The sequence below is a fragment of the Coloeus monedula genome (genome assembly GCF_965178545.1).
Source record: "Coloeus monedula genome assembly, chromosome: 6".
NCBI classification, from domain to species: Eukaryota; Metazoa; Chordata; class Aves; order Passeriformes; family Corvidae; genus Coloeus; species Coloeus monedula.
The window spans coordinates 28,515,888-28,538,750 of NC_138786.1; the positions used below are offsets into that span (position 1 = coordinate 28,515,888).

The 22,863-nt window shown below is 43.4% G+C and overlaps 1 protein-coding gene across 1 annotated transcript in view; it reads right to left on the reverse strand.

Moving 5' to 3' along the window:
* The window catches only part of PAPLN (papilin, proteoglycan like sulfated glycoprotein), a gene marked incomplete at both ends in the record, with an annotated part of 42,291 nt that overhangs the window by 13,747 nt on the left and 5,681 nt on the right, over positions 1 to 22,863 (reverse strand). Inside the window, 13 exon segments of the mRNA XM_082282969.1 lie at positions 594 to 770; positions 2,496 to 2,703; positions 4,750 to 4,815; positions 5,492 to 5,618; positions 6,723 to 6,846; positions 7,422 to 7,594; positions 8,593 to 8,673; positions 9,398 to 9,521; positions 9,855 to 9,985; positions 10,862 to 10,964; positions 11,260 to 11,350; positions 12,799 to 12,914; positions 21,565 to 21,629. Of these exon segments, the coding sequence (XP_082139095.1) occupies positions 594 to 770; positions 2,496 to 2,703; positions 4,750 to 4,815; positions 5,492 to 5,618; positions 6,723 to 6,846; positions 7,422 to 7,594; positions 8,593 to 8,673; positions 9,398 to 9,521; positions 9,855 to 9,985; positions 10,862 to 10,964; positions 11,260 to 11,350; positions 12,799 to 12,914; positions 21,565 to 21,629 (1,586 nt within the window).

The window sequence follows — 22,863 nt, forward strand, 5'->3', positions numbered from 1 at the left end:
CAGAACAAGCTGGTCTGGCTAGCACAGAAGTGAAAAAGTGTGTTTGGAAGTCACCTGATGCATTGGATCTACCTGTATCTGTACCCTCCAACACTTTTCCCAGGTTGAACAGAGTCTGGCTTCCACCACAAAAACAAGATTAATCCATCTGAAGCACAGTTTATCTGAATAATTACAAAAATGTATTTTAAAGCATATCACCAAGTGCAATGACCAGTCCTGAAGCCTAGAGCTCTAAGCCACATTTGGCCAGAGAGCTGTTCTGCTGCCCACAGTGATGGAGCAAAGAATTGGGAGTAAGCAGCAAGAATGGATTGTTTGAGCTTATTGGCTGCATTTTGCCACTGTCACTGAAACGATAATCTCCCCTCAGAAGGATTTATTTTTGTAGCAGCTGCATACAAAGCAGGCATCAGATTAACTGGAGCATTACCACTGCCAGTTACAACACAACTGTGAGCCAAGGGGCTGGTAATGAAGCAGTACTTGCTCCCAGCCTCAGCCAGTGTGCAGACTGCACAGATCAAAGCTTGTTTGTGAGGAGCATAGCAACACAATCAGTAATTTCTGAGCCATGACAGTGAGGTGCTCACCAGACCCCAGTCTCCAACGTGCCAGCCGATTTCCTGGATGCAGTTCTCCTTAAGGCAGGGCTGGGTGGCTGATGGCTTTGGCTCCATTAGACAAGCGAAGTCCTGAGCCTGAGAGCCCTGCTGCGTCCTGCAGGTGACAGTCCGGGTCTGGACTCCTTCCCCACAGCTGGCTGAGCACTGCAGAGAGGGGCCCAACAATTACAAAGAAGCACCTGGTTTCCTCTTGCAGTTCCAGGCTCGGCTCCCTGTCATTAGAGCAGAGCACCATTTTGGGACTGCCTGAAACAACCAGCTATCATTAAAATAATTTTCTGGGGTGGGAGTTAGCAGAGTAGGTGTTTATACTGTAGAGGAGACAATAAGGCATGGGAGCATGGGATGGGGTCTGGGAGATCTGGAGCTCACTGGATGATTTTGGCCTAGTCATATAATTACTCTTGATCTCTTCCCAAGGGAGATGTGGAGGATGAATTTAGAAAGATATCAACACTGCAGAATACCCCAAGAACAAAAAATGCTTGAAAATATCTGGAAACTCATGTTATTTGCATCTGACTAAAATCAATGCAAGGTAAAGAATTTTAGGGAAGGTAAAAGGTTAGGTTCTCATATTACTTATGTCTTCTGCCTGAAGACCTTGTGCTCTATTTTTACAGCATGGAGCTGTGACAACTTCTATACTAGTTTGTGACATTTTCAATGCCCTCTTAAATTCACAGCGGTGTTTCCTGGAATCCAACCTACTCCTACATGAATTACTAAGGTATCTTACAGAGAGCATTAACTTGGGGACAGTCTGAATCACTTCAGATGAGCTTCCCAGCTGAGTTTCAACCATTCATTTACCAGAGCAACCTTTTAACTCTGAGAGTATACGAAACACAGTCACTTCTGAGAATCCTGGAATGAATCACTTGGGAATCAGTTTGTAAGAACATGACTCTTGGTGCCTTCCCCAAATAGTGCTCTTACTCCACAACCCCAAAGTCACACCTTACATCTCACAAGGTGGGGGAAAAGAGGGGGTGGAAGGACTTTCCAGTCTAGGTGATCATGTCTCGAAGTTGCATTTTGTGCTGTTGCACAACTCAGACAGTCTAAGTACAACCACAAAATTGCAAGTCAAATGTTGCAAGCATGCATGTACCTCTTCTAAAAGAGGAAAATTCACCTGTACTTCAGGGACTGAGTAGACATTCTCTTTACTTTCTAAGCCCTTGGAATGTAAGATGCCTTCTAAAAGCCTATCTGGCTCCACTGAGCACACACAGTTTGAGCCGTTTCCACTCCTGCAGATATAAATGCACACAAGCATCAAAAATGCACCATACGGCTGTGTTTGGAGAAGCCCTGTGCAGACACACAGCAAACAGCAGGTCACCAGTGTTTCGAGAGTATCTTGGGGTTGTGATGGTGGTATTGCTGTCCTGGGCTGGTGATGCTGAGGCAGCAAAATGCATGGAAATAACCAGCACAGGCAGAAGCCATGAGCTCCTGTTTCACAGAGGAGGGTGTGCTACTGCACACCCTCAGTTGATGGACAGCAGCTCTCCTGCCCACCCTCCGCCTTTGCCAGGCCTGGCTCAGAAACCAAGCCAGTGCCAGGTGTGGGGGGTCTGATAAAAACACAGCAGTGGGGAATGATGGGCAGAGCAGAGAAGAGAGAATATGCAACGAGAAGAGCAGAGGTGCAGGAGTATGCACAGTTTTGAGGAGCAGGGATGTGTTCATAGGAGGGCATCAGAGGCTGCAGGGGCAAGTTCTATACCTCTGTACACCACCTATCCAGGGACACGTGCTTTCGGTAGTCCCAGAATAGGAGCCTGTCTCTTTCTCCCCAGGCTTTGGCAGATCCTCCTCCAGTAGGTGCCGAGAGGCTGTTACCTGCCCGGGGGCACTGACCTCGGACCAGGGCCCCGTGCTCCAGCTGGCACACTGCCTGACGTTGCAGGGCTGGCTGCGGCGCGGCTGCTGGGCGAAGGCCATGCACTCGGCGTCATCCACCACCCCCTGCGAGCTCTGCCCATCAAAGGCCACGCAGTACACGGAGCGAGTCTGGGTGCCCCCGCCACAGGTAGCTGAGCAGGATCCCCACTCTCCTGTTTTCCACCTGCAGGTCACAGAATCAACCAAAAAAAAACGTAAGCCCAGCCAAACTGCCAGGGGGCACAGAAGAGCCAGGGGGCACAGAAGAGTCAGTGCCACATTCCTACAGAAATCAAACAGGGATGATGTCCCTTTGCAGAATAGAATCAGAGGCGAGTTCCCATTTGACCAAGAGTGCCCAGCTTAATTGGCAATGCAGAGCATTAGTCCCACTCCAGAGAATCCATCTACAAAACACTTGTTTCTCTGGAAATGCAGAGCTCTCCCAGAAGGGGAAGATCTCTCTCCATGGGTTTTGGTCTCCTGATGTCTGCAAAAATGTTATGCCTGGAATAGAATATCAAAGAAAAAGTAAGAAAAAGTTCAAAGTAAATAATCCAGATCAGCTAAAAGAAAAGCTACCACAACAGCCTAAACCCCCACATTATACACTCCAGACATTATCAGAAGCAGTAAAACCAAGCCAAGTCCTCACTCTGCCTGCAAACCATGCCAGACACTCTCAGAAGTTCTTAACTTTTCACTGACAGCCAGTAGAAAGCTGGTTTATTCCTCCCAGCAGTCAAATTCTCTAACTGCGGCATGCATACAAAAAGCCCACAAAAATGTAAATAGATTTTGTCCTGTCTTTGGTTGCTGAAGCTGCTGCAGAAATGATACGCACTTGCTAACAAGAGGAATGTCCACAAAACAATCTGTTTAGATGCTAAAATCTCTGCCCATGGCCACTCCAGCTTCTCAGAGCTAGCCAGGTAGCTGGAAGCACAGCTTGCATGGCCTGGCTTCAGGGATAATATGATGTTTCATCCCCAAACCCAGCATGTAGTGCAGTCCAAAGGCACTGGTTGTGGAGGGGTATCATCATGGCGATCTGCTTTGCCAGCTGCTATGTCCCCTTGCAGCCAGGTAAGGCCAAGCCAGGGAGTGAAGCCAGTACATGTTTTCTTCCCCAGCATTCCAGCTACTTCCCTAGTCTGGTCCTTAACCACCCCTTAACCGAGTTTCAGCCAGCCAATTCACATTCACATCCTAACAGGAATTCCACAGCAGACTCTGCCATGGTCAGCTCCTAAACACACCCTTCTTTATTGCTAAAGATGCAAATGTCAACCCAAAACTGAATGGCCTTCACTATAAAATGTTTCCTTTGGAAAGGGAACAAATACTTTCAGTAGAAGCCATTTACAATGATGTGGTTGCGGTTATAACAAATTAATTGGTCAAGTTTTTTCAAATGCTCCAATGGGAATAACTCCCCCCAACACCTGTATTCTGCCTCCTATAAAGCAAATATACAGTTTTGGAAAGGTTGTATCAACCAGGTGGGATCATCACCTACAGCTTCCTTCAATTGCGAGTCAAGACATCTCTGACGCTTGTTTCATTTCCTTTGTAAGACAAGGTCAACCATAAGGCTGGGACCCTCATCAGAGGGCAAAAATTGCCAGTCCTAAGCTATTAACAGCTTGCTGGTGGACAAGTGTTTTGCTTTTGATACTTTTAACTTCTCATATCTCAGTGTACATTATTGTATCTGTCGCATCCTTGTACTCATCACACCTTACAGGCTCTTTTCTGCCTGCTATAGGGCCCATGCCAAAGAAAGAAGAGCTTTTAAGAAACCCTAAGGCTTTCACTACAGCATGCTGGCCAATGTTACAATTGCCCAATCGATCATGGTCTCTTTTCATTTATGTTCTTTTATATATCTTGATAAGTAAATTTATTTTTAAAAAATCTTCCAGGACTTCTTTACCCTGATTCCAGAGAAAACATGAGAATAAGCAGCCAGAAGCTATGAAGAAATTGCCCCCTTCTCAGTCCACTAAGAATCAAGTTTCCAGAGGCACGTGCAGCCACCAAAGCAAAGCTGCCAGCCAGCACCCTCCACCACCACTTTCACTGGCAAGAATCAAAAGCAAAGCAACACCCACTTCTACCACCAGTGCCAAAGAGGAAAGCCCCCACGGACTTCAGTGGGCAACTAGGTGGAGAGCAGAAGAGAGCCGCTGCCTCCCTGTGCTTTCTGTAACTTCCTTCTCCTCGTTACCTCTTCATCTGAGAGCTCCGAGCGCTGCTGTGACTCCAGGCTTGTGGCAGGTAGATGTAAGAAGTCCTTTATATATAGAACAAAGGTTTTAAAGAACTTAAAACAAGTAGCTACAGGCTAACATGTATTCAGAAATGCTCCCAGGTGCCCTCTCACACACACCAGCACTCTCAGAGGCCTCCACTGATACAAAGATACGCAGCTAATGCTCATGTTACAGCTCTGGATGCGCATTAAGAGCCAAGTGAAGCCAGCTGTGAGGGACAAGGTGGAAATGGCTGGGTGAAAGGGTTTGAAAATGCCAGAGAATGAAAAGACTCCAGGATTCATCCCTTTCTAACAGAAAGGACACTGGGAATGCAGAAATGACATAAAATGGCACCAGCTCAGACCTTCTACTCTATCTTTGTAGGCTCCAGGTCAAGAGAAGAAAAGCCAGAGAATCTGTTTCGTATCTCCTACATGGGCTAGACAACTGTCTTCCACAATCCTGTTTTGGAAGGCAAATTTAATTGGTCTACAGAATGAACACAGGACGTATTAAGCTCTTTCCTTGTGCATACAGACATGCTCCTCACTGTGTTATAATCCCCATCTTTTGTCTTTGGCTTTCTCTAAGAAGTGAAGTACCTCCTCAGAGAGAACCATGCTGGAGGGCAGAAGTGAGAGGGTCACTCTTTTTCTCGGTTCCAAAAGCACCTCGAGAAGAAATCAGAGTCCAGAAGAAGGAAAGAAATTGTACCGTTTTGTCTGGGGACAAGGCTGATGACCGCACGTCCGGTTATTGTCTGGTTGTGGTTTATTCCTGCACATATAGTCCGGATAAATTTCATTGTCTATGGTACAAAACACCAAGCGGTACTGGAAACCTAGAGGACAAACAAGAGAGTATCTGATCAACACAAGCTACCCAGGACTAGGTCTGCAATGCACTGGGGCTGGCAAGACAAGTTTCTAAAGTCATGTAGAACCCACATCTGTCCCAGCCATTCTGGAGAAGAGACAGGTGCAGTTCTCTGTCTCTCACTATATGGACAAATGATGCCTTCCCACAGTATAGGATCCTACGGGGAGAGCAAGGGAGACAGCATAGTTCTGTGTAGCTGAGGGGAATTTTCCTGTTATATTATGGATCGGGGCCCACAAGGGAAGTGCCCTACCCATAAGCTGCTCATGAAGGAGCCCTGCAAGATGTGTGCAGTGTGCAGCAGAGCTGGGGGGGGGTCTCCTGTTAGACTTTAAAGGTCAGTCTTGTGAAGACTGGATATGGGAGCAAAACTTGGAACTCTTCATTCTTCCTACAGGGTTTGAGTGCCTAGACAAAGACAATTTTAGCACCTACAATGTCAGTATGGCAAAAGCTGCCAAAATGGCCATTAGAAGAGAAGCCCAGAAGAGGCTGATAAGAACTCTATATACTAATCAGCTGGAGAGGGTTTTTTTGTTTGTTTGACTGAAGTTTTTTGGTTTGTTTTTCTTTTAAGCTTAAAATCCATGATGTTGCTCATGGAGGAATCTGTAAACTGAATATGATAGGACACCCCAGGAGATCTGACAGTCCTCTTGGAGAGAGGGAATCTTCCAGGCTGTAGCAGAGGAGAATGATGTGATTCACTAATGTAGGCCAGGTCTCTTTGGAGAGGAGCTCTCAAGTGGTTGAAAAGACTATGAAGACCTGAAGCAAAACAAAACAAAGGCTATCTATGAAGATTCTTAACAGGTCCTAGTAATATGTTTGAGGACTAGGGAATGGAAAATAAGACAGAACAAGGAATGGGGCACAATCCTGTTGTGATTGTGATGCATGGCCCTCCCTTGACAAAACCTTAGCAATACACTGCAGATACCTGTGCTGCCTTCCAGCAGAAGACTGCTGGGAAGCTGCTGCAGAGGGCAGCACACTGTCACACTGCCTGCAGGGTGTGGCTATAAACCCCACACCAGCCACCATGGATCAGGTCCTCTCACCTTACCTCCTCCACATTCGGAGCTGCACTCACTCCAGGAACTGTAGCTCCAGCTGTAACCCGAGGCCTGTCCTTGCAGAGGCAGGTAATACTCATACTGTACCCCTGTGTTTGGCTCCTGGCTGATGAGCTGCAAAAGCATGGGAGGAAATCAGGGAAATTACACTTTTCACAGCATTTCCCCACCATGTCTGAGGGTTTGAGCTGACTTGCACTCCTCCCTTTCGAGAAGCACCAATTCTCTGCACTGTATTTTCTCCTTGCCTTCTATCATAATCTGGAGAGCATTATTTTTCAGAGAAGGGAACATTAATCCCTCTTGGCTTTAGAAGTTCCAGCTGCTCCTGACACAGGAAATATCTTTCCTGCCCTACAGCACAGTATAACAAGCAGTGTCCTGGAGCCTGTCCCTGCCCCAACACCATTTGGTGCTGACTCTTGCCTCCCTTAAAGTCAGAGCCCAAAGGAATAGGCAGGAAACCAACATCGAGCCTTGCACTGCTCATTTCTGGGCACTAGAACGAGACCAGCAATAAGTGCTATTTCTGCAAAAAACCACCTTGTTCTAGCTTGAAGGCCCACAGCCTTGTAAGATTCCTGAGGGCCCTGTTACATCTCCAGTTTTTCCCGAGTGGTACCCACCAGCGCATTCCCACTGCGCAAAGCGAGAGCAGAGTGTCAGCAGGGGAAGGCACAGCTGCTCACCTCAATGACAAGAGGTTCTGTGGTGGGACCCCGGGCATGGAGGAGCTCTGGGGCCACATCACCCTCCGAGCCACGGTCATAGTGCAGCACCGTGCTGGCCACCTGCAGCGCCCGGCTGAAGTCGATTGTCCAGTGCCCGTTCAGGTAATACTCCCCTCGCACATTCTTGACGGCTGGACAAACCCACATGCCAGAGAAAGAGGATCATAACTCCACAGGGTTGCTCCTGTTTCCAATCAGTACTGTGCCACAAGCAAATGAGGGTGACCATCATCCTCCATCAATGCTGACCTTCCCTTCCTGGATGGCTTTTTTAGCAGAAGCTGCTCCACATTCAAACAGTGGTTCTTGCCAGCTTTGCTGCAGATCAAGCGCTTTTTTGCTGCACAGCCAAATGCCTCCAGCATATTCCTGCCCTTCCTCTGCATTCCCCACTGTTAGTTGCTGGGGCACAGCTGATGTCAGCTTTTGTCCTGCTTGCCATTAAGATGTGGGATTCACACTCCAATGCCTTTACACCACTATCTGGTTCATCAGATACTCTATTCAGAAAGCAAGATGTGTGCTGAATCCAGTTTTCTACAAAGGAAAACATCACCAGACTGATCTGTCCTAAGAGCTGAGTGATGGAACACTCAGAAAGCAGAAGAGTATCTGCCTTCTCCACTGGAATTTCCTCAGCCCTGCCCAGAAAGCTAGGCAAGGCCTTTTCTCCCTCCTTTTCACCCTCTGCAGAATGACCAGAGTTTGAGGCTGTACAAATACCCAGAAGTAATCTATGGGGAAAAGAAGCCCACCCCAGACTTCTAGATGGCAGGAGTAGGTAGGGTTTGCATTTACCAAACAACTGAAGTCATAGCTAAATTTTGCTATATCAACTAGACTCCTTTTAAGTTACAGGCAGGAAGTCTCGATGTGGTTTGGGTACTTTTATTCCCCACTCAACAGCAAGATCTCCACAGGAGAAAAAATGAGCTAAATGTGAAGCCCAGAGTTGTGCATCACTCACATTTCAAGGATGCTCAACATTTAGATCCTGATATTCAGTTTTTCACCCTGCCATATCAAGCCCTCAAGGTAAACATCCCAAACCCCATACCTGAAAACCAGATTTTAGCATAATGGCTGGAATCCAAATGGACTGACACACAGATTCTGACATCAATCATACCTAGGAAGTTCCTGCTGGGCATAACCTCCTTAATTTGGATGCTTGTGGCTCCCATAGGGATAATAAAGATTTGATTGTAACCTGAAAAAAAAGGGGGATTATTCAATATCTGACTGTGGATGGCACACAGCACCCTTCTGTGCCAAAGATGCTCATGGTTTCATTGGTGCCTGAACAACTAGATGAGCTTTTTGTTGGTGACATGAAGCATTTCCATTGTCACTTTAACTGCATGCTGAATAGCCTCAGCCTACATTATCCACAGATCAGTCCATGTGTAAAAAACTCCAATGACACCTCAGAAAAGTCTGGTTTCTACATTTTAAAATCTTTGGAATTTCAGCAAGAATCATATTGGAGTTCAACATAGAGACATGTGACCACAGGTGCAGTTGACATCTTTAATTTTTTCAAAATTGGCCAACTGCAGAAGATGCAGTCCCATTTCTAGCCCTGTATGTGTCCTGGTAGGGCTATCAAGACACTGGACAACCTCACAAAGGCGGTGCATGGTGATGTCATTATGGTGCATCTATAGCACCTGCTGGAGAGGGAGCAGGGAAAGACACCAGCGTCACAGCAAGTACTTCAGTATGGACACAGATTAAGGAAGCGATTCCCAGGATAAAGCCAACAGTACCTTTTCTGATGTTAAGGTCACACACCATACAGATATTTCAAGTGAACATCCAAGCATGCCTATAACAATCGCATGAGCAGGTGTCCCCACCAGCCCTTGTAGCAGTTGATTTTTGGTTTAACTCTCTCCTTCTCACCTGCCCAAACTACCTAGGATCATCTGTACCTTTGGGGAGGCTGGCCACATCAAAAGTGCCCTTCACACCATAGCAGGTGCTGCCATCTCCTCCACACTGCAGGCACTTGTCCTCCTTCTTGGCAGATTCCAGCATATTATCACAGCCAACAGCCTGTCAGAGCACAGGAGCATTAATAGGAATAAACTGTAATGACAGAGGAAAAAAAACCAGGCCAAATGCTGAACACATCTATTGAGAAAGCCTAAATCTAGGGAGCCTGGAAAGCCAGGATAGGGCAGAGGAGTTGACAGAGAAACAACAAAGCTGAAATCTACTATTTCACATCCAGAGCCAGATAAATGCTGTACACATGCTCCTCAGCACCTTGAAACTGAACGATTCACCTTTTCTGATGCTATTATGTAAGGTCAAGTAGAACAAAGGGAGGCAACAGAAAGATTGACAGACTCCGTGATGAATGAAGGAAGTAACAAGATGACTAACCTGACAAACTCCCTCTACACAGATATCTCGCTTGCCAGGTTCACAGGTAGTCCCATCTACCACTGCTTCCTTGTGCCTGTAGTAGAAGTTTTCTCCCTTGGGAATACAGTTTAACTCACACTTATTAGGTGCTGGCAGGAGAGAAAAAAGAAACACTATATAAGAGTTTGATACTGCACCAGGAGCCTAGTTCTAGGTCACAGGAGCAGAGACAGAGGGGTGGACTGATTCTAAGTGGCAGATATTGAACGAATTTCTGAGTCACAAACTGCTGGAGGCTGGAAAAATACCCTGGTAAAGTCTCACTGTATGCATATATTTCCTCAGGGGACATTGGATAAGTGGATATTTGGTTATTCTTTAGTAGCATTGCTCTTCTACTCCCTTGGAGTACAGGGCTTTCAAGAGTCAGAACAAGTGTTGATACAGAATTGTTATTTTAACAATCAACAAAAAACCCTTTAAATCCATCTTTAAATCCCTCATAGTTTGCTAATCAACTCTGAATGATACCATATCAAAGCTCAGAGCAAGGACCCCCGGTTCCCACACCTGCCTTCTGAGCTGGTTCCTCAAGAAAGCATGGGCCGATTGAAGAGATGTCACATTTTCTGAAGCACTCATTAATTATATACATTTGCTTCTCTTGTTCCCTGCTAATGTTCTTTTGCCAATATTGGAAAATACAGCAGAACTTCTGCTCCTCTAATACTTCAGAACCTAGCTGCAATCAATTCCAGATTTCCTTGAGCAATGTTTCTGAAGGAGTGGCTGTTACAAGAGACAAGTACGTATTGCTGCAATGCTGTCTCTTGGCCCATGCATCCAGTGTCTTCAGGACAGCAATGCTTTGCAGCTGGCAAAAGGATTTTTTCCATGCCAACTCCTGCCCCCCACTCCCACTAAGGAAGTACTCTGCAGGGATACTACAGTAAAAAACATTAGTCACTTCAAAACATACTGTTGATAGGTATCAATGAAGTGTAACCCCACATGTTTATCATTACCTCCATAATATGGAAGCCACTTATATTTCTTGCCTTGGAATTCTGTCCCATCAAACTCTGCACACTGCTCTGCCCGGAAATCCCGGGAGCCTTCCGGGCAGTTCTGTTTGGAAGAGAAAATGTTTGCATTGGACTGTTATAAAAAAGGAGGAAAATAAAATGTACAATAAAAATTTGGTGTTTATTCTTATTCCTCCCATTTAAATTGGGGCATAATTCAGTGTACTTTTGAAGGGGTACTGTTAATGAACTGCATCCACCAGTGACATCAGAGAAACAGGAACTAATGATCACATCTTCTTTCTGATGTTTGTGTGGGGAAACGTCAGAAATAAGAATGATGTTTGTGTGGGGAAAAGAAGCAACAGGCAAGAAAACCCCAAACCAGAGCACTATACCTGAACATTACATGACCGATAGCTTCGTGACGGTCCAACACAACTGGAAGGACCTTCTGTCCTGGAAGACAGAGAAAATACATGGAGCTCTCTGAAGAATACACAAGCAAAAAGTCATCTCATGGCAGACGTTACAAATCACCTTCACACCAAGCATATCACCCTCACAGAATTCCCTGAAACGGCAAAATAACCAAAATGCACTTCTTCACCACTAAAGCAAGCTGGCATTTTCTAGTGGTATTTTATGCTATGGTTCATGTTCTGGCATGAATGAGACACACACCATGAACAACTGCAGTACATCTCTTCAGGGCCATGCTTCAACTAAATAATGGAAGCTGAGATTTTAGTCCACTGTCCACCAGCAAAGGGTCGAGGTGTCCATACAAGAAAGAGAAACATGTTATGAGCAGCAGGAAGGTAGTGGCCAATTCAGAATATCTTTGTGCATCATCTATCTTGATTTTTTTGTGCACAATAGGCCCCTTACTAGGAAGAGCTAAGCATGCCTTTGGAAAGTGTGCAACACCCTTATTCCCAAATATTTCAAATATTTCAAATGCAAATCCTTGCCTCTAAGTCCAGTACTTAAGAGAAGTAAAGGAAGCAGAAAGAAAATGATCCTAGCTGAGAATTATGGAGAGTAACAATTATGAAGGAAATTGATCTAAAAAGTCAATCAATGCCTAACACCTCAGTGTTCCTAAAATGGAGAGACAGACCTCCAGAGATTCTGGCAAGTATAAACCATAATGGGCAGCCTTCAAAAGAGACCTTTCTTTATTCTGTGTGGGAAGCAGCAGTGCTTAATAACTCTGGTTTCTTCTATTACAAAACCTCCTCTCATTTCTCCATACAGCAAGAGGCTTTTTTTTCAGGATATTATTGAGAGTCTGGCTTTTTTTTCCTCCTTTGCTTTGTTTTCACCCACAACAGGCTCTCTAAGGTCCATCATTCCTAACAGGTGCAGTACCAGTCATCATCCTCATTAGGATGCAGCTAACCCAGCTGCAAATGAGGTGGCACAGTGCTAACGCTGCTTGAGCCAAATTCACTCTTCTGTTTCTTCCGGGGCAATTTACCATCCTGGGAATCATAAACCTGAGGAAACCTCAGCACTGTCACCACCTCTCAGGAGAGAAACCAACTGCTCTGGTCTGTTCTCCATCTCCCTCAAGGCTTGCCACACTAGACCTGATTGCACAGCCTCTACCATGCCGATCCCCTGATTGCACAGCCTCAAATCTCACACAGAAACTGCTGTGCTCTATCAAAGGAGCCAAGCAAGCATGTGTTGAAGAGGGCACTACTCAAAACAGCAGTAACAAGACTGAAACTGAGGTTCATCTCAAAGTGGACTCATTCCCCTGGGATCAAACACTAAGTCTTTTTTTTCTGGATGTATATTGGAACATATCTGCAGGAGCTCAGTAACAGTACAACACATTTAAAGAAAAGAAAGAAAAGAAAGAAAAGAAAGAAAAGAAAGAAAAGAAAGAAAAGAAAGAAAAGAAAGAAAAGGAGGTTAGCCCTCACCTTTGGGAATAGCAGCGCCGTTGCCGAAAGCTGACTCCACCGCCGCAGCTCCGACTGCACTTGCCCCATTCACCCCAGCTCCCCCAGACATCAAACTGCCGTTTCATCCGGCGGCCCTGTAAATAAAAAACCCCACAGACATAGAAAAAAGACATGGCAATGCAGGAAAAAAGAAAAAAAAAGGGAAATGAAGCAGAGATCCTATGTGTTCTCTTGCAAAAAGGCTGTCTTGCTGTGCTGTATTCCTAACATGAAAAGTAGCACAGAGTAATACATCAGAAAGATCAGGCCTCTAGTATCTAGGAATATTAGCTCCCTGAAGCCATATAGCACATCCAGCTTCATAATCTCCCTTAACTGCTACTGTTTGTCTATTCATAGAATCTCAGCACTTTTGAATAATGATCTAAGAGGATAGCATCTTCCTCTCAGCAAGGCAGCAAAGGCAAATCATTACTTCAGGGACTACGAGCACTGTCACTGCACACCAGATCAATAGAGCCACTTAAACCCAAATCCTTGGCTCTAAGTCCACTACTTAAGAGAAGTAAAGGAAGCAGAAAGAAAAGCCCCAGCACAAACTTTTTACTGCAACAGAATTCCATATATGGACCTTTTTTCCCCTTACCCAACTGTGTCCAGTGATGATGTCAAGGTCTGGGCCATCATTAGCTACAGCCTTAATTAATCTTGTATTTAGAAAGTTGGATACCGACATTAAGAGAAATAACCATAATACAAACAAAAATTTACAAGTGTGATGGAACCAACCAAAATACACTGTCTTAGAAATATAAAAATATCATATTTTCAGGGGAAAAAGGCCTACTGCAGCTGATGGGATCCACATACAGCAGGGCATGTGTAGTTAGTGGGAAGAATGGCAATATCCTAAGGAAAAAACTTATATTTGCAAGATGCAGCAGGATTAATTCTGCTTGAAAAAAGAAAGTAGGTGCAGGGTTACATGGTGAGTGACACTGTAAAAACAGGGTTTGCTGTGCAGCTGCACCTGTAGGGCAGTTTATGTATACAATTGTACAGCTGAGAAGGCAGTGCATGCCATTTGGGCACTGAGACATTTGTGGTAGTGAAGTGTGGGCAGGCAGAGAAAAAAAAGGTAAAAAATTATTGTGATGTGATCTAATTAGCCTCCACACACAAACATCCAAGTCTCTGCTAGAAATAGGAGCTAGTCTAATAAATCATCCAGTGAGTCCATCTCAGGCAAGATGCATGGGTTAACCCTCCCCTGTCATTTGGACAGGTTTTATAATTTTACACACACACTCCCTGCCTTACTGTATGTCCAAGTTACAGTCTTGTTTCTTTACTTCACCCTCTTTTAAGGAATAATTCCCTGCTTTTGGCAGAGCAACTGTCAGAAATATTAGCCAATCATATCTATGCATTTACTACCAAATTACCCACAACGATCTAGCTGCAGAGTCACCCCAAACTATTACCTATATTCCTCTAATGTGAAACACTTTCTTCCTAGCCCAGCTACTTACTTTCCTTCACACAAGTTCTGTGCAATTTTTTCTAATACTTCTGGTTCAGACTAACTCTGCGTTTGCCCCGTTCATTCAATGGCACTACCCAGGTTACAGCCACTTCTACATACCTCCTCTTGGCCAAGTCAACATCTCCCTGACCCTGTGCCAAACCCTTCTCCCATTCTTTCATTCCAGATACTGAGCTCACTGTTTGTCTTCCGCATTCTCATTTGCCTTTCTGGGCATAATCCCAGCAATAGAGTTTTAGCTTTCAGCAAGGCTTTTTCAGCAATCTTATTTTCCCAAGTTTTGCTTTCAGACACCTAATTCCTCCCCCTGTAATCCCTCCTCCCTTACCCTCAAAAGAATAAAATATGCCACCACTGTTTCTTGGCAGTCTTATTCCTCTGTATCAACTGACTGATTTAGGAGCAGTATTAGCTCACCCTGGAAACAAGGGACCTTTCAGTCAGCATAAGGGAGAAGGAAACATGTAGATAAAAATCCAAAGGAGGAGCATTTGAAAGTCAGATTACTGGAAGGCAATTAGGATAGAAAACCCTTCCTTGACACACACACACCACCCTGATAAATATTCCAATATCTCTCCTACAGAACCAGCATTATTCATTCCTTCTATAGAGAGTAAAATCTGCAGGGACTCTTTGTTGTAAGGCTTATGCATCCACAGAATGCAGGAACAATCATTTTTCTCAGTATCACTCCATTTATGTACACCCCGAAAGGAACATCAGATAAAATAATCCTCCCAAAGCTGTACAGTGCCAGAGAAACATTTTAATAGGGGCCCAACTCACATATTTGCAAATCTGTGTACGGTCCTCATTACTTCAGTAACTGCACACATGTGTACAGGCAAATATAAAGCTGCATATTTATAATAAATAATAAATATATTATTACATAACCTTATAACAGGACATTTTTAGATGCTGTCAGCCAGTTTCTGTTCCAAAAGCCTCTTTCTGCTTTCTTCAGACTCTGGAATGCTTTTATCTCATGTCAGCCAGGACAACTGAATTCCATTTCCTCATGGATTTCAGAATGAAAAATCTACAATCTTCATCACTGTTACAAATTCATTTGGTTCCATTCTTCCCTTGCTTCAGCCTAACATGCATACAAGAATGTAGTTTCTTTATCTGCATTAAATACATATTTTATTGTTTCAAGAGAAATAAGAAAATGCATACAACCATCTTCCCTGACTTCTAAAAACACACGAAAGAGCAGTCAGTTAATGCCCAACGGCTCTGTCCAGTTTTATGGCCAGTTAAGACACCAGCAATGCGTCCTTTCTGGGAATATTGATATTGCCCATGACGCTGGCACTGCATGCTCTCAGGGCTCATTTGCACACAGGCTGCTGTGGTATAGAAGTTTAGAAGGCCAGGGATTTCATTTTTATGAACACTGCATTGCTTTCATCAGTTCCTAGACAGACAAACTGCTGATGTAGTTGCAGCATCTGCTGTTACCAGGCCAACTGTATCTGATATCATCAGCACATAAAAAGCTATGCCTCTGAGTCATTAGACCTCCAGACCTCATCTACAAAGACAATCCCAGTATGCATCACATGCAAACAAAAGAATTCTGGAAAAATGTCTTAGATAGCTTATTATATACCATTCAATGCTTATTTTTGTGTATGAAACATGCACTGGAAGAGAAGCTATGAATGGGACTTGACTCAGAAAGACAGAAAATGCTGTCACTATGTAGGAACACTTTAAAAGGGGCCCTTGAAAAACTTTCCAGTCAGTTTGATGAGATGGATAGGAAACTATGCATGGGAAGAGGACTGTGCTTCCCAGACAAATGCATTGCAGGCATGCAGTGATCCACAAAGTTCGTATCACCAACCGTGGACAAGTGATTCAGTGGGAATAATTTCCTAGTGCCTTGTTGCAACTCAAATACTAGCAAGCTATCAAAGCAAATATCAATTTACTATCCAGTCCCAAGTGAGCAGTGAAGTTCTGCAGTCACACGTCCAGACAACCTACATCTCAGGCAAATTCTTACCCTTGCTCCTTGGGCACCTTTCAGGACTCAGAGATAGTCAACCTGAATTATTTTGTGACTTTTTTTTTTGGTGCTGCTTTTCCAGACTGACGAGCAGCAACAAAACATCCTGTTACACCACTCCAACAGTCGCTGCTCAAAGCACTTGGTTACTTATAACCACGCTATGCCCAAGGCCACTGCAACCTTTAGCCCAGCAGGCTGCATAACTTTGGCCCACTGAGATGCAACTAAAGCATCATTTTGGACACCGAAATGTTGTTACTGTGACTTCTGGAGCAGCTTCACATGCTTGCTAGGTTCCACTGGGGTCAGATACAAATCTCAGTGCTGCCAGGGAGAACGTGGCGGGAAATAGAGGCTGACGACAAGGCCCTGTACAGCTGTTACCCACTGAAAACAGATATTGTTCACAATGATAAAATGAGTAGTGTGCTGTTACAGTTATATTATGTAGTGTTTCCATGGCTTAAAACTACAGTCAAAACCAGACTCTCTCTCTTTAACCTTAGTATTTTTGAAATAACACTGCATCATTTTATTTAATAAATATCTACTTTCTGGTGTTTATCATTTCTGAAATATGGTTAATATTTATTTTCACACACCCTGAACCATAGCCTAATTTAGGAAACATGTAGGAAAGAAGGGTGAAAACCAAACATTACAAAAGAAAACTATCACCACTATCACTTCTGTAATGGTTTCATTGCCAAAGTCTTGGCAAGTAAGAAGTCTCCAGTGAAAAAATGCAGCTTTGCTAACTTTGAATAAAAAGTGCTTAGGGAAAAGTTAATTGCTGAGAGAAAAGTTAATAACAGAAAGGGAAAAAGAAAGAAAATTGTCAAGGTGCCCCAAAGGTTGGCTGCTCTCTTTGGGCTAGGGGCCAGTAGTGGGATGCTCTCCCAGGACAGCACTGCAAGACAGGGAGCAGCACAAGCCAGGGCACAGCCCCAGCCCTAGGAATTGGGCACCTCCACCTGAAACCAGGCTGGGAGATGGGAATGCAGGTGGGCCTGGCTCATCAGGGTCCATGGCTGGCCAGGCAGAGTTGTGCAGATCCTCACTGCAGCATCACTGGGGCAGGAGCCAGCAGCCCCAGGAGGCTATGAGGGGGTCCTGGGCAATGGGCTGGGTGTGGAGAGTCCAGACAGGGCCAGTAAAGCCTAGTAGTGTCCTCAGGGCCCTAACAAAAACAACCCACATGGAGCGTATTCTTAGACCATGTGCTCTTTGGGATATGAACCATTTCCTTCTTCTTTCTATATCCAGAAGAACTACCCAGTACTACAGTGATGACCACCTCTAATATATTTCCACATAGCTAAGCTCTGCACATGTGGTATCCAACCCTCAAACTTAATTGAAAGGGAGCTGAAATATTCAGTATATCTTACAAGTTTATAATTTAGATATCTGCTGCAATGCCAATATGCATTTTCAAGATGACTCCATCTGCAACCGGCTAGGATTTTAGCCAAAAATGCTACCAAAAACAAGCTAATTAATCCAAACCACATCAGCAAAGCATTTTTTTATAATTCTGTCTTAACCATTGATCTTGGCTCAGACACAGCAGGCCTGCAAAGAGTTTTGAAGGTGAATAATGCCAAGTATCATTTTTAAGAATAATGAATAAGCAATCAAAGAATTGTATTTGAGTAAAACTAGAAAAACAAGAATGAAAGTGAAAAAGATGGTGTCAGCAGAAGAACTGAGTATCTTATTAAGACAAGCTGCTTTACAAAGACAAGGAAAAAAAATCCAGTCTTCATCAGTTTTAATGGCTTGTGGTTTACACTCACTATGTCCATTCCTTTCATCCCCCTCTCACCCTAGCCATGGCTCATTAGCATATCCCCTCTAACAAATCCAGTAAAATCCAGCAGTTCCCTGACATCTTAATTTTCTCAAAACACTTCAGATTCTCCCTACACCATTGAACCCGCTCCCTCATGATCCACAGCTCTTTTCCATGTTCCCTGTTCAACTCTTCAACACTCCTCACTGTGCTACCTCTCTTTGGGCTGTCCCAACCTAAAGCTGGCTTCTTCCACACCCACTGATTTCCTGTCAGCTGGGCAGGATATGGTGCATGGCTGGTTCACTGCACAGCCCGGGGTGTGCTGCCCTACAGAACTGTGCTGTCTTGCTGGGCAGCGGGCAGAGCAGGAACCAGTGACTTTTCAGAAGTGGAAAGACTTCCACAAACTCTGGGTGGCCTGGAGATGATGAGAGAATTTAAAGAACTCTGAAAAGATACAGCCATTGCAGAGAAGTGAAATTAATTCTTGGAATCCTTGTGGAAGAAATGGAGCACATTCAGAAAATTCTACAAAGAGGATGATTGTAAGTTAACTTTATGACCCCAAACTTGTTTGGAAAAGTGGACAAAACACACAGTATGAAGTCACCAGAAGTTGTTTATCCAAGGGGCCTAACAGGAACTCAAGGTTGAAATGGATAAACTGTTAATACTAGCAGACAACCCTCTCAGCTAAATCCACTTCAACATGTGATTATTGGAAAGTGGAAAATCTGACACCAGTTTACAAAATGATCCCAGGGGAACCCATAGAACTGTACATTCACAGAGCGTAAAACTGACGTCAGCTGATAAATTAATAGAACTTATAACAAAGAACAGAACTAGCAGGCACCTGCATAAATACAGGATGTTTGGGAAAAAGTCAATAGGGCTTTTAAAGGCAAATCCTTCTAAGCATATTGCAGTTCTTCAATTCGCAAACATGTCAACAAGGGTAACATGCCAGATACACTCACATTTCCAATGAACTTTCAAAACAATCCTTCACCTAAAGCTTTGAAGAAGTTAAGAAGTCAGAAGGACAGTTCTTCAATGGATAATGAGCAGGTGGCCCAAAGACAAAAGCAGGAGTAAATTCTTCCTCCACTGCAAGAACTGACATTAGCAGCAGAATTCCATAAGGAGCCTGAATGCCTCAACACATTTATTAGTTATGCCAAAACCACTGAAGTAATGAAAGCAGATGATAAGGGTAATATACAGGGTAATAAAGGACAACAGAAACCCAGAGACATACTGCAAAGAACTATGGAAAAACATAGTATAAGTGATTTTTCACTAAAATGACAGTGGAGATTTCATGTAGGCAACTTAAGTGATGCACAGGAGAAAACACAAATCCTATCCCAAATTGCTATTATTTATTAATTATTAATTAACATTAATAAATCGCTACATGGGAGTTGATATTTAGCTCTCAAGAGTAGGATCTTGGTGTTACGGCTTCAAGGAGGCATTGACCAAATTCAGGGAAGAGAAAGCGACATCTCAAGCTCAAAGGGTTCATAAACTGGCAGTGTATTGGGGGAAACTGTACTTGCCTATCTTTTAATGTTTTTTCTAGACACATTTTGTGACATAGCTGGAGAGAGGATACAGGGCAAAATAAAGTGGTCCTACCCGGTACAATTAGTCTTGTGCATGTTTTCTACCTTTCCCTCCATAGGAATATTAGTAAAATCTCCTCTTTCTCTGTCCTCACAGTAATTTATACTGTTTCTGTAGGACCTTAACTTTGATGTCCTCATGCACCTTCTGCCCTTTGTGTCAAACCTGGTTAAGGCATCTAAAAGTTTATTCAATAGATTAAGAGCTTAAACAATAACAATGTTGATTTATTTACAATAAATTGAAATCCAGCATTTCAACCTAAAAATGCAGATCCATAGAAAGAAACGGTGTTCAGAGGAAATGTATTTGAGTATGAATCTCAGCCAAGCCTCAAGCCAGCCTTCACTTTAGCACACTGGCAGTACAATCTAGGATCAAATGTAAGTATTGGACATGATCTAATGCCTAAAGATCATAAAAGGTGAAACAGGCACTGCTTTTTCAGAGCTGTCCCATCTGGGGGAGTTCAGGGAGCCCCACTATTCTTTTGGTGCCCAGCTTGATCTAGTACAAACCTGAGTTCCATCACTACAATCAGTCCTGACATCTCCAGCTCTTGCAAGTGGACCATCTCTTGCTATGGTTCAGCCTGATTGCATTAGCATCTGGTAAGGAATGGCCCACATGAAACAAACACCATTTCTCACTTCTCTACTAGAAACAAAATGGAGAATTACTACAGCAGAGTGCCTCAGTACTGCTGGATCTTCCTGCTTCCTCATGATTTGGACAGATCCAGAATGTCGGGGAAACTGAACTTAAGTGGTGGCCAAGCAAAAGCTTCTCCTTTCATTCAGCATGGCTTCAAGAGGAACTATGATTGCATGCAGGGGGTGGAGTCTCATGCTACAGAGAAATGTCAGCCTTCATAGTCTCAGGGTATTTCAGACATATCCCTTCTAAAAAAATCACCAAAATCTCCAAATTGGAGATAGGCAGGTGAACAGATGAACAGAATATAATATATTCCATTTCTGTTTCTTTTAACATACAGTATGATTTTTTATTAGATGTGAGATAGCTAACACTCATTTAAGCATATTTCCATCTGTAAGAGAAAATACGGCAACTAACTGCTTGATTTCTGATCTCTCATCCCTTATCTTCAAAGGTGGCTTAGAAAGCAAAACACTTACTCCAAGTGATAATTGCCTCTTTCTTCCCTGCACTCTCTGTTCCTTTACACCTAACAAACATGTAATATCTTCCTTTGCTAACACTTCCACTCTACTCTGCAGGTCATCTTTTACCTTAGATGTCCAAAGTTTAACTTCAAGTCAGGGAAAAACTGTTCTCAAGCTGCATTTACTTCAGAAAGATCCTGCTTCTTACTCAGAAAGGAAGAGGAATCCCAGTTCTTAAGAGCTGCATTCTTTTTCTGATAATATCAAATTGGCTTAACATAAAGTAACCTCTCCCAGTAAAGCTAAACCACATGGCTAATACTTCTAAGACCAAAGAAAAGAGAAAAACGAGCTAACCCTAACCAAAAATCCATTCTCTTTATTTCAAGTGATAGCTCTCTCTAGCTTTGAAGCAGGGGACAGCAATTACTGCTTTGCAGATAACATCCCTGGAACTAAAGGCACTACCAGAATTCTATTATTTAATTGCCATGTTAGACTTTTCATAAGATGTACCACAATAGGCCTGATGACTTGAACCTATTAGCTCTTTCAGAAATACTTTCTACAAAGCACTTGAATTACAGATGTTCACAATTCTTAACAGAAGTATCTTTCATTTCTTGTAACACTGTTCAGAAGAGCATTTACTTACTGAAAATGCAGAAGGTGACATCGTTGTTAGCATGAGCAGAAGGAGTAAGTTCTTCATCTCTGCCTGTGGGAACAGAAAAATTACTCATAAGGATTGCTTGCTTCTTTGCTGCTAGTGGAAAAGCTACCATACCATGCAGTAAAAATGGAGGTGGAAGTAAAATCAAAGGGAGAGAAGAAAAGCAGTTTTATCACTACACTCCCTGGATAGATGAAGGCATCTGCAAAGACTGAAATTACCCTGCACAGAAAGCCAGGATATAATTACTGAGAGTAAATATTTCCCTGAACTTTCCTCTGGTATTATGAGAACACCATCCCCAGGCACAGTGGAAGGTGCATGCTGTTGCATGTCTGCCCTCCCACTCCTTTATGTATACACCTGATAAAACACTTGAAGATTGCAATGACTTCAACCAACCCAGGGTAAAAAATTCCACAATTAACATTTCTGTACCCTACATTCATCTTGTGTGGTTGTGCTTGTTTAAAATCCAACAATTCATCATGGACAGCCATAGCTAGATTCCACCATGAGTAGTTATATCCCCTTTGCAGAGCTAGAGAGGAGATCAGGTCATGTAGGCTGATAAGGCAGAATACAACTGTTCTTAAATTTGGGGCATTCTGCACATATGGGACCACAATATTTTGCTGGTACTCCCTGTTTCTACTTAATCTTTCCTCTTATGAGTTGCAGCCCACACCAACCACCACTCACCAGTGTTCACAGCTGTGCAGGGACACTTCAGCCACCACAGACTGACTCTTTCTCATGACCATTTCTCATGGTCCTGTGACCAGTTAAGCCCAGGAAAAAAAAAAAAAAGAGATGGACTGGATATCTCTAGCACAGTTTTATCTAGTTTGAGATTCTTTCTAACTTGGAAAGGAAAGGTAAAAGGAGAAATTTTCCTTTCACAGCACACAGAAGCATCAAGGAAGAAATGTTTATTTCATCAGTCCTTGTAAGATCTGTTTTAATATTAAAACTTCATAAATAGCTCCTTTAGCCTGGCCTATTAAATCCAGATAAAATACAGATTGTGTATCACTATTAACAATTATAACATTGAAAGAAAATGACATCACAACCAAGAAATAACCAAAATGAAACTTCCTCCATCTGGTATTTGAGTATTTCAGGTTACTTTATGATGGGCAGCCATTTTTCTTACAGTCCTAGGCCTCAATGAACAGATCTTACTACAACTCTCCAAGTCCATATATACCATGGATTTTAACTCTCCCAACATTCACCATGCTGAGAATAAAAAGCTTGTTCCTAAAGACTTTCTCT